Here is a 12,489-nt window from a genome sequence, read left to right as displayed (position 1 = left end):
AGGCAGCAGTGCTAACCACTGTGCCACCGTGCCACCCACTAATAGTTGTAAATAGTTGTTTAGTATTTTCTTTTGGACTTAAAGAATAAAACTGTTAATCTTTATTTTAAATAGTGACCTCTGGGATAGTTCTTTGAGTCTCGAAATTTAACAGATTATAGTATGAAGTGAGCTTCTGTTTGTTGGGTCTAAATTAGCAGAGGGGTATACCCTGTGTCATAACAACATCAAGGGCACTGCTTTTGTATGAGCCTTAGATAAAGTCAAGAAATGGTTGGATTGTCAAGATGATACTAGATCTTAATACCAATGCAGTGGTTTAAGTAATTGGTATCAACATCTTTAAGAGGGATTTGGATGGGCAAGAGCTGAATAGAAGATCACACTGATAGTTTTAAATGTTACATGAAGAGAGGTGTGAAGAGAGTTTTAAATGGTGTGAAGAGAGATATGTTGACCATAAACACCAGCATAGATTTATTGGTAGAATGACCTGTTTTGGTGCTCAAACTCTTTGTAATTCTCATGTTCCACCCTCTGACTTTTCCCTCATGCTGAATAGCCTGCAGCTTCTCACACACCAAGCTGCAAGGATGTCTTCTTGGCCAAGATACAGAAGAACAACAAAGGGACATGGGACTGTATCCCCAGCAGAAAAATGGAGAGGGAAAAAGGGAGCCTTGCTATTCAGCAAAAACTATTAAATAGAGTGATATGTTGTGGAAAAGTTATGGAATCTTTTGCAAAGAACAATCACAAATGTATATTAAAGTAAACATTACAACTCGTTTGAGGATTAACTTTTCAACTGCTTATCAAAACAACTAAAACAAAGGCCTGATTTCTGCATTGATGGAGACCTACTCTACCACAGCATTAGTTGTGAAAATCCCTGTAATACAAAAGCATCCCCTCCCCATTTACAATTTTCAGGGAGTGGGTTTGCACAGCCTGGATTTCTCACATGTGTGATTTCCAAAGACAATGGTTATTTAAAAGGGGAACGATGGGTCAGGTACCTTTATTTAGAGGATAGTTCTCAGGTACCATTTTGAACTGTTAAAAATTATATGTGAATGTGCATAAAAGGTTCTGCTGGAACTATAAAACCTGTCAAAAATTTGGTTTCATGAGAGATAAGTTGAAAGAATCTTAAAGTATTGAATTTTTATACAATGAATAGACCCATAACTTAATGGCTCCTTTGGATTTCTCGAGATGGACAGGAGGTTAATAAGCACCGTGTGGGCAGCACGGTGGCACAGTGGTTAGCACTGCCGCTTCACAGCACCTGAGACCCGGGTTCAATTCCCGACTCAGGCAACTGACTGTGTGGAGTTTGCACGTTCTCCCCGTGTCTGCGTGGGTTTCCTCCGGGTGCTCCGGTTTCCTCCCACAGTCCAAAGATGTGCAGGTTAGGTCAATTGGCCATGCTAAATTGCCCGTAGTGTTAGGTAAGGGGTACATGTAGGGGTATGGGTGGGTTGCGCTTCGGCGGGTCGGTGTGGACTTGTTGGGCCGAAGGGCCTGTTTCCACACTGTAAGTAATCTAATCTAATCAAATCACAGAGAGAGGAAAGCACAGGGTAATGGATGGGGTGAGGGCATGGCTTGATTTGAGTTCTCACTAAGTTGGCACAGGAGTCATAACGGACCAGAGTGGTGAGCGTGGGGGCACAGGGTGTTAGCAGAGGGTGTATGAGGGGTCACAAGGAATGAAAAGAGAGTCATAGCATAGCAAAGGGGGTATGATAAGCCATAGGGGTGGTAGGTGGACAGTCATAGGATGGCATGAGGGTATGAGCGAGCATGAGATGACACAGTTGGGGCATGAGGAATGTGAAGGGAAAATGGTTTGAGAGGGACGGGAGCAAATGCAATGATTATGTTTAAACCATGTTAAGACCTTGCTGCTAAGAGGTGTGCCTCATGCCCACATCCACAGCCAGCATCCTCCTTTCTCATTTCAGAGTTGCCCAGCCTGATCCCAAGGGAACTCCACCATCTGAGAATATTCCCCAGGTCAACACTGTGGTGGGGAGTATATTTAAAACTTCCAGTCTGAATGTTCCCTACCTGGGAATGAAAGTTGGGGGCCAAGGACCTGACTCAGCACGTCAGGAAGCGTCTGAAAAGAAAGAAGTGTTGCTGATGTTTCCATTGATTGGAACCTTGAAGTTTGGCATGGATTGTGTGACAGTGCAGGAAGAATGATAGTGAATTGACTTCAATTGGAAAAAAATCAATGAGACGTAAAATAACTGGTTTTCATTATGTTATAGGATCTGACAAAGTTTGGTTCTACCCCTCTTCACCTTGAAGAGATTGTTTTTCATTCATTCACAGGATGTGGGCGTTGCTAGCTGGGCCAATATTCATTGCTCATCCCTGATTGACCTTGAGAAGGAGGTCATGAGGCTGCTTTCTTGAGTTACCACATTCCATATAGTGCATAAATACTGACAGGACTGTCACAGACTTTGTCATCAGGATTTGTTCCAATTGAGTTACTTGCTACAATATTTCAGAAAACATTTAAGAGGCAATTATATTACAATGGCGCGATAGCCATATCTAGTTCAGAGTCGAGAGGGTAGTGCTGGAAAAGCACAGCAGGTCAGGCAGCATCCAAGAAGCAGGAGAATCGACGTTTCAGGCATAAGCCTTTCATCGGGGAACGTTGATTCTCCTGCTCCATATCTAGATCAGACCAGTTGAGGACCAAATTTCCATGTGTAAAGGACATTGGTAAATCAATCTTTTTTACAGCAATTAGTAGTTTCAGCATCATTACCATTAGTGTTAATAGTATTTCATTCCAGACTGAATCCGCACTTACTCTCTCTGAGGTAGTGCAGGTGCGACAGGAGGATATCCGCATTGTAGCTTGGGGTGAGACGTTGAAAATCTTCTTTGGTCATTTTGCATAGCTCCTTCCCATCAATATTCTGAAAGAGTGACACGTCGACATCGATCAAGCTGTATTCCTTCACTGCCCACTCCAGCCACTGCCTGACGTGATCCGTGGACCATAGTGTAGGATCTATATATATGTATGTGTGTGAAAGGGAATTGGGGTGTTTCAGAGAAAAACAAACACTTTCATTTAATAAGGGTAACTCAGAGGCACTGAGCTAACTTGACTTGGTCCTAAAAGTGTTATACCTGACCTGAGTGCTTCAAGCTGAGACTGAACATTTGAGTTAAAGCTGTTCTATTCTCAACATTAAGATCCCTCAACTTAGTAAAAACCGAAAGAACTGTAGATGTTATAAATTAGAAACAAAAACAGAAGTTGCTGGAAAAGCTCAGCAGATCTGGCAGCATCTGTGAAGAAAAATCAAAGTTAACGTTTCAGATCCAGTGTTCTGAAGAAGAGTCACTGGACCCGAAAAATTAACTTTGGTTCTCTGCACAGATGCTGTTAGACCTGCTGAGCTTTTCCAACAACTTCTGTTTTTGTCCCTCAACTTAGCAATTTTTTAAATTTCAAAGTATGCTTTCTTCATAAAAAATATCTTTATTTGTATATACACACAGTCACAAATGCAGTTCAGTTCTACAGTAGCGTATCACGGAAACAAAGAAACTGTGGAGTTTGACTCTATCCAACCAAACCAGAGATATCTCTTATTTGAACCAGGCTATATTTACATGTATTTGAAGCATCAGGAGTTTCCAATAACTGAATGGATCCTCATTTAGCTTTGGCAGAAAGACCTTAGACAGTGGTCTTTTCACACTACACCTTGGCAGCAGTTGCCCCAAGCTTTAGTGCCAGTTCCTGATGAAGGACATTTGTCCGAAATGTCAATTTTCCTTTTCTTCGGATGCTGCCTGACCTGCTGTGCTTTTCTAGCTCCACACTTTCGACTCAACAGTCAGTCAAAGTCAACTTCTTGTTCCGGAAGACCAACAAGTTGCAGACAGACCAAAGAGTTTGATGGTCCTTCAGGCACTGTCAATGTATGTCTCGGTGTGCATCCCAGGGAACACACTGTAGAGCACAGAGTCTGCTCAGAATGAACATTGACAAAAAACATATTGCACTTCCTCTGCAAAGGCACATTTCAGTAGGTGATGTGTGACAGTTATTTCTCCCCCACATCTGCTTTGAGGGTAGCGTGCAGTGGTGCAGAAAGCCTGGGTGTACAAGAAGGATCTCCCTTCTCACCAACAGCTAAGTGATGCCACAAACATGGGAAAAAGTCACTAGGGTAGTTTGACACAAGTTCAGCCTTAGTTGGAATGCAGTGTCCAGTTCTGACTGCCACATTTGAGAAAGACTGTGACATATTGGAACAAGTGGAGAAATGGCTCCCGGGCATTATTTCATGGATGAGGAATTTCAATTATAAAGATAGATTGGATAAGTCGGGACAATTTTCCTAGCAAGATGTGGTTGAGGTATGAGAATTGTGGACAGGTTAAATAAGGAGAATACTGGAAGGACCATGAATGAGGGGCAAAAATTTAAAGTAATTTGTTATAAGTGGACAATGCTGAAAATGTGTTGCTGGAAAAGCGCAGCAGGTCAGGCAGCATCCAAGGAACAGGAGATTCGACGTTTCAGGCATAAGCCCTAATTCCTGAAGAAGCCCTTATGCCCGAAACGTCGAATTTCCTGTTCCTTGGATGCTGCCTGACCTGCTGCGCTTTTCCAGCAACATATTTTCAGCTCTGATACTCCAGTATCTGCAGACCTCACTTTCTCCTATAAGTGGACAGTGTCAACACTCAAGACACTTGACACCATCCAGGCAAAGCAGCCCAGTTGATTTGGCATCACATCCAAAACCATGTGCTCCCTCCATCACCTCAAGAGCAGCAACATGCATCATCTACAAGATGCACTGCACAAATTCACCAAGGCTCCTTAGACAGTATCATTCCAAACCCATGGCCTCTACTATCTAGAAGTGAAGGGCACAGATATATGGGAACACTATCACCCGCTAGTTCCCCTCCAAGCCACTCACCACCCTGACTTGGAAATATATCGCTATTCCTTCAGTATCTTTGGGTCAAAATCCTAGAACTCCCATCAAATGGCATTATGTGTTCACCTAGCACATAGACTGCAGTGGTTTAGGTAGGCTGCTCACCACCAGCTTCTCAAGAAAGGACAATAAGTGCTAGCCCAGCCAGCATCACCCTCATCTCAGGAGTGAATTTAAGAAAAGAATAAGAAGTAAAGATTATTCGAGAGATAAAAGTTTCACAGAGTGGGAAGTTAGGGTTAGGAAACACAGCTCAAGAGCATGGTGGAGGTAGGCTCAATCGAGGCATTCAAAAGAAAATTAGATTATTAGTTCAAAAGGAACAATGTGCAGGTTTGCAGGAAGAAGGCAGAAAATATGATACTCAGTGACCTGCTCATCATTTCTTTCTGTGCTGTAACAATTCTGGGATTGTGTGATTAGACAAATGGTGAATGCTGTGGTCACTCAATAAGTTGGAATCTAGTTCTGAAACTAAAAATGGAAAAGATCTAAGTTTGCATGGAACACTGTCAGAGAAAAGTCAAGTCTCCTCCCTTTCCCTTTCCCAGATGTGTACTGTCTTAAACAGGATTTCAACACTTTAAAAAGACTGTAATGCTTGAACTTTCAATTTTATTTCCTAATTTTCTACATCTGACTAAGAAAGTGTCATTGCACCATAATTACTGCAATGTCTAAATGGTAACTTTGTTCTTTTGCACTGGAGTGGCTTCTGCTGCAAGATGACAGGAGAGTTAGATGCTCTATTCGGAGCTCCAGTGGTCATCACTTCCTTTTCCTTTTTTTTTAACCTCTTTGCAGCAGTTTTTATTCCCCACACATCCCCAACTTCTGAAACAACCCTACTCTACTGGGAGAATGGAGGTGACACAAAGGGAGACAAGTCCTCACCAGAGCATGGAGTGAGGAGCAATCCGAGTCCTGGAGCTGGAAGTAGAGCTTCCCGGAGCTGGAAGCAGAGCTGAGTCCCGGAGTGGGGAGCAGAGTAAGTCTTGGAGCGGGGAGCAGAGTGTGTCCTGGAGCAGGAAGCAGAGCTGAGTCCCAGAGCAGGGAGCAGAGTGAATTCCGGAGCAGGGAGCAGAGTGTGTCCTGGAGCGGGGAGCAGATTGAATCCCGAAGCAGGGAGCAGAGTGTGTCCTGGAACGGGGAGCAGATTGAATCCCAGAACAGGGAGCAGAGTGTGTCCCGGATGAGATAGCAGTGTGTCCTGGAGCGGGGAGCAGAGTGAGTCCTGGAGCAGGGAGTAGAGTGGATCCTGGAGAGGGAAGCAGAGCTGAGTCCCGGACCAGGGAGCAGAGTGAATTCCGGAGCAGGGAGCAGAGTGTGTCCTGGAGCGGGAAGCAGAGTGAATCCCGGAGCAGGGAGCAGGGTGTGTCCCGGAGCAGGGAGCAGAGCTGAGTCCTGGAATGGGAAGCAGAGCTGAGTCCTGGAATGGGAAGCAGAGCTGAGTCCTGGAGCAGGGAGCAGAGCTGAGTCCTGGAGCGGGGAGCAGAGCTGAGTCCTGGAGTGGGAAGCAGAGCTGAGTCCTGGAGCAGGGAGCAGAGCTGAGTCCTGGAGCAGGGAGCAGAGCTGAGTCCTGGAGCGGGGAGCAGTGCTGAGAGGCAGAGCGGAAAGCAGAGAGAATCCCAGAGCGGGAAGCAGAGTGAGTCCTGGAGCAGTGAGCAGAGAAAGTCCCGGAGCAGGGAGTAGAGTTGGGTCCTGAAGCCAGAAGCAGAGCTAAATTCTGGAGTGGGAAGCAGAGTGAGTTCCGAAGCAGGGAGGAGAGCTGAGTCCCGGAGCGGGGAACAGAGTGAGTCCCGGAGCGGGGAGTAGAGAGAGTTCTGGAGCGGGGAGTAGAGTGAGTCCCGGAGCGGGGAGTAGAGAGAGTCCTGGAGCGGGAAGCAGAGAGAGTTCTGGAGTGGGCAGTACAGTGAGTCCCGGAGCGGGGAGTAGAGAGTTCAGGAGCAGGAAGTAGAGAGAGTCCCAGAGCGGGGAATAGAGTGAGTCCCGGAGCGGGGAGTAGAGTGATTCCTGGAGCGGGGAGCAGAGCGTGTCCTGGAGTGGGGAATAGATTGACACCAGGAGCGGGGAACAGAGTGAGTCCTGGAGCAGGGAGCAGAGTGATTCCCAGAGCGGGGAGTAGAGTGAGTCCAGGAGCCGGGATCAGAGTGCGTCCTGGAGCGGGGAGCAGAGTGATTCCAAGAGCGGGGAGCAGAGAGAGTCCTGGAGCAGAGCGGGTCCCGGAGCGGGGAGCAGGCTGAGCCCCGGAGCAGGGTGCAGAGCGTGTTCGGGAGCAGAGCGAGACCCGAATCAGGGAGCAGTGCTGAGTCCCGGAGCAGGGAGCAGAGTGAGTCCGGGAGCAGAGCGAGACCCAGAGCAGGGATCAGTGCTGAGTCCCAGAGCAGGGAGCAGAGCGAGTCCGGGACGGTGACCAGCCTGGAGTGATAGCATGGTCTCGTGTTCAGAAGCCCAGCAGGCATGGACTCGTGTTGGAAAAGGACGATAACTTGAGTACTTTATAGGCATTTTTTATTCTCATTCTGGACTTTTAAACTCTGTATCTTCACGTCAATTTTTTTTTACTATTTCAACATTGTGACAACACTTTAAATATCTGTACCAAGAAACTCTGTACCTAAGATAGTGCTGACAGGTGACATTACAAACTTTTCACTGCACACATTCGAGTGCACATGACAATAACAGCTATTCATTCATTCTAAACTTTCATTCTTTCCACTTGTTCTTAAGGTTCTGTACCTAGATACTTGTACCTCAGGTGGCACCTGTTGTGGCGATATTATCACCTTTTCACTGTATTCCTGTACTTTGGTACGTGAAAATAAAAGCAAATCAAATCAAATTTACAAAAATGCTTGAAAGAGCTGGTCCTTCCTCCTTCTCTATCCTTTTCTTCTAGAAAATCCAGGAAGAAATAGTGATCTATGTAGAGATTAGAAATAATGGTCTGTGTAGAGATTAGAATTTGTCTGACCTAGTTCAGAGTCAGCTTCTTAGGGTTTCTGTTGGGGAGATTTAGGGAAACAAATGTGATCAGACAGTGAAATCATGAGGTCATTCACATCACCCCCCAACAACCTTTACTAAAGTTAATTGCAAATGCAAAAACGCCAGGGGACATAGAATCTTTGTACATTTTTAAGGCAGTGATAAATAGAATCTTGATTATCAAGTGGATGAAGGATTATTGGAGATATGCATGAAAACATGATTTGGGAGTTCTGATGTTGGACTGTGGTGGACAAGGTCAGAAAAAGTCAAGATTAGAGTGGTGCTGGAAAAGCACAGCGGGTCAGGCAACATCTGAGGAGTAGGAAAATCGACGTTTCAGGCAAAAGCTCTTCATCAGGAATCAGGTCAGAAAAAGCACAACACCAGCTTATAATCCAATAGGTTTATTTGAAATCACAAGCTTTCGGAGCGCTGCCCCTTCGTCTGGTGAAGGCTTTGAAAGCTTGTGATTTCAAATAAACCTGTCGGACAATAACCTGGTGTCGTGTGACCTCGGAACTTGCATGAAAATAGAGTTGAGGTTGAAATCAGATCCAGCGCCCTATGTATTTGTCTCCAACTCTATGCCTCCCTTCTCCCCAGCCACACCTCCAAACACAGACACATTCATGGCTTTAATATTCCTAAGATATAGGAGCTTTTTGGTTATGGACTGGGAATGCCAAACAACAAGAAAAGGAAATGCATCAGCATACATCCCTTTAAATAATCAAAGGCAAATACGATAACAGCACTGCTTGATCACAAATGTGATCCTACCTATCTTGCACCCTTGCTCACGTTTGACTTGATCCATCTCTCCGCCAGCCCACCCCTCCCTATGTACCTGACCATTTCTGGTTTTGTGTGTATTTCTAAGGTGGCCTGTTCTGCAAGTTAACAGCTACAAGCACAAAGAGTATCCTTTGAAACAATTACCTGCTGGTACAATCACTCTCCGCTCATTAGTCGTCATGTTGGGAGGTGGCACATGCTTCTCCTCCATGTAGCTGCTGTAGCTCATTGGAACGCTGTCGGATCCGCTGACCATCTTCCCCGCTTTCGCTATGCTGCAGTGTTCTGGTGAGTTTCTGTGCGAGTGAAAAGGTTGTGTGAAAAAAAAACCAATGGAATATTTACAAGCCAAATGCAGGTGTTATGCGGCTGGGATACCTGGGGGTGGCTGGGGAGGAGAAGGAGCTTGGCATTGCACAAGAACATATAGCCCTCCATAATCTCTCTCTCTCACACACACACATACACAAACGCACACACTTCAGTGTTAAATAGAATGAATGTTTTATTATGTGGTGTGCATTTCACATCCCTTTAAACAACAGATGCATTGCATAAAATTCCATGCAGGGGGTTCTTTTGGCAGAACAAACTGTTAGTGATTTGGGGTCTGCAAGGGGCACTAAACAATTTAACGAGGTTACGTTTGGCAAAGGCAACATGTGATGTAGTGATCAAGTTTTGCTCAGTGAAATAGTGATTCAGTGACTGGAATGAATAAGCTCCCTACCTGAGTGCCAATTTGACAACACAATTTCAAAGTTATCAGTCACTACATCATCCTTTTATCCTGTTTATCGCAAAGTTCCAATTTTAACCCCAGCTGATGAGAAAAGGGGAATAAGGGACATTTAGACAGCAGCAGCATGGTGCATTCCTTGCCAACTTGCTCCTGCTAGACATATTTGAGTGGCTCTTGGGCCCAGACTGGACAACAATCTCATTAATGTGCCACAGAGTGATGTCAAATTAACTCTCACCATGATTCGTTTAGGCCGTGGTGTGTGATGGGAACTTGATATGCTTCTGCCAGGTGAGAAGGAGCAGTAAAGCCCAAACCAGAGTTAAGAATCAACTAAGTTAATTGGCTTTTTCAGAGGATTCTCTATGGGCTATGTGGAAGAGGAATGCTCCTTCCAATCCCACAAGGAAAATTTTGGCATTTCTTGTCCCAGATATGCTCCCTCTGCCTATAATTCCGCGCAGAGACCACTTCTCTGCCACCTAATCACATACTATTCACCAGATCGATTGGAGCTGTTACCTCGGCGACTTATTGGTAGTGCCCTGACACATTGTCTCCTCCCATTCACCAACTCCCTATTGTTCCTGGTAGATTCAGGTGGGAGTTGGGTTCTGTACTTTGGTAATAAGGCCTCGATGTTAAAATGGCCTGGAATAACTTACCACTTTACCCCACTAACTTCATACTGGGCACTCTCCCCAGTAGCTTAACAACTTTTTGAGTTGCCTTCCAATTCTCTTGAACATGCCAACTGTTGCTTTGGTCAAGTTCTTTGTGCAATCTATCTATATCTCACCTTCCTTAACAAACGGAATTGCTATAATTCATGCAAGTACCTCACAATGTTACAGACTAGTCCAGAACCCCTCAAAGTATTTAAAGAAGGCAGCCTCAACCCTAACTTTTTTTTATTGTAAAGGCAGATGTGAAGTGTCTGTTCCAAATGCAATTTGACTGGTCACACTCCTCGACATTAAGCGTAATACAACTTACTTAAACACTGTAGCTAAAATATAACCAAAGAAAGAGGAATTTTGAATAATTTAGCTCTATTGGAAACTTACCAGAATAATAGATTCAGTAACTATTACTAATTAACAGTTCCAATATCATAACATCTCGTAAATAAAGCCCTTGGCAAAAAAGGAAAATTCAGACACAGATTCTCACATGCTGTTCTCCAATCCAGGAGGAAAAACCATGAATAGATAATTCAGACAGATTAGCAGCAAGCTTCACTGAAGCTTCAAACTCTGTTGACACCCCAGTAGCTTCTGCTGCTAAAGAACAACCAAGGCCTCCAAGCTGTTTAATCAAGTTGTCTTAACTAGCTAGCTTGGTACCTCTCATTCAATTTCTCTCTTAAAAGAAACCAGGACAAAGTAACTTCTTAAAGCTACAGCATCATCACAAACTTGTAGTCTTACGTCACTTCTGAACTAAATGGCATTCTCAACAATACCCATACATGTGAGCCTTCTAAACCAAAATAAACAATGAATAGAATTCAGTTCAGGGATTATGAAGTCAATTGTTATGATTAGGATATTTTCAGAAATGTCCTGACAGGAATTAAAATTGAAATTAATGTAAATAAATCACAGTTCTTCAATTGATTACTACAATGACATCAAAATAATTGATGAAACAATTTCCTTTCATCCAATTCCCTTCTGAAGGATAAGGGCATCAACATCATTTAACAGTCTCATGGGTTCCCCCGCAAGTAACATATCATGATTACTAGGAGGTTTCTGTTTCTTTCAATATCATTACCATAAGAAAATCTTCAAAGTCACTATTTAAATACATCATCGTAGTACAAACATCATCTCATAATTATGGCCTTGCCAGAAGCAAATTTTAAATGCTATTATTAATGAGGCCATCAAGTGTTTTGCTATACAACTCATCAGCCTGGAAAGTGGGATAGAGCAGAAACTCATGGCTATAGTGAGACCTGCAAACCTGGAGTTCCGAGAGACCAAACATCTATTTATCTCAGACTTAAAGACATTCAATGATGGAACATCTACAAGCCTCTGGCGTTGAGAATTCCAAAGATTTATAACGTTTTGAATGAAAAATTTACTCTCCGTCTTAGCACAGCCAGAGATTTTAGCATTCAGCGAATCTGAGCTGCGGAGTATTGTCAGGATCCATGAGCCTGATGCATTGCCTCATACCACGATGTGTGAAAAAAACTCTAGATTACATCTGTTAAATGGGCTTTATGGGGATCTTTTTCATTTCTGTAAAAGTGAAATGAGTCACCATTAATATAAGTCTCTCCGTTGCCAAATGCCATTGACATCAATGGAATGCAATCGAGTTGTAAAAGGGCTGGCTACCCTAATACTGCTCATGATTTGGAGATGCCGGTGTTGGACTGGGGTGTACAAAATTAAAAATCACACAACACCCGCCTATAGTCCAACAGGTTTAATTGGAAGCACACTAGCTTTCGGAGTGACGCTCCTTCATCAGGTGATAGACTATCACCTGATGAAGGAGCATCGCTCCGAAAGCTAGTGCTTCCAATTAAACCTGTTGGACTATAACCTGGTGTTGTGTGATTTTCAAACTAATACTGCTCATATTACATTATCAGCCCCAGTTAAAGTGAGCCCCATGAACGAGCATAATTTTAATAAAAACCTATGATGACCGGCCAGAGAATCGAATATTGGTAACCATTCTGCATGCAATACATACTGACGATAGCTTTTCCAATAGAGTGAATGAAAATTTTGCACTGTTCTTCTCATCAGCCCCAATGTAAAATGTGCAAGAAACGCTCCATCAAAATGCACAGCAGTGATCAAACAAGATGCTTTGGGCACAAATAAAATGTCAGTGGAATTGCTTGGTTGCTATGATCAAGATTGGCAAAGCCAATTGGGTTAAACGCCCTCAATGGCTTGAAGCAATAGTTATCCTGAAGGCCTAGCCAAA

At 44.0% G+C, this 12,489-nt stretch overlaps 1 protein-coding gene across 12 annotated transcripts in view; it reads right to left on the bottom strand.

The window, feature by feature from the left end:
* Window positions 1-12,489, bottom strand: part of erg (ETS transcription factor ERG) — a 269,582-nt gene that overhangs the window by 31,275 nt on the left and 225,818 nt on the right. For all 12 annotated transcript variants that reach the window (XM_060833787.1, XM_060833786.1, XM_060833790.1 and 9 more), the window contains 2 exons: window positions 8,934-9,085; window positions 2,840-3,043 (listed from right to left, as the gene is read on the bottom strand). In XM_060833787.1, coding sequence (XP_060689770.1) covers window positions 2,840-3,043; window positions 8,934-9,085 — 356 coding nt within the window. The remainder of the gene's footprint in view (window positions 1-2,839; window positions 3,044-8,933; window positions 9,086-12,489) is intronic.

This window comes from Hemiscyllium ocellatum, chromosome 12, assembly GCF_020745735.1.
Source record: "Hemiscyllium ocellatum isolate sHemOce1 chromosome 12, sHemOce1.pat.X.cur, whole genome shotgun sequence".
NCBI classification, from domain to species: domain Eukaryota; kingdom Metazoa; phylum Chordata; class Chondrichthyes; order Orectolobiformes; family Hemiscylliidae; genus Hemiscyllium; species Hemiscyllium ocellatum.
This window is presented reverse-complemented; position numbering and strand designations above follow the sequence as displayed.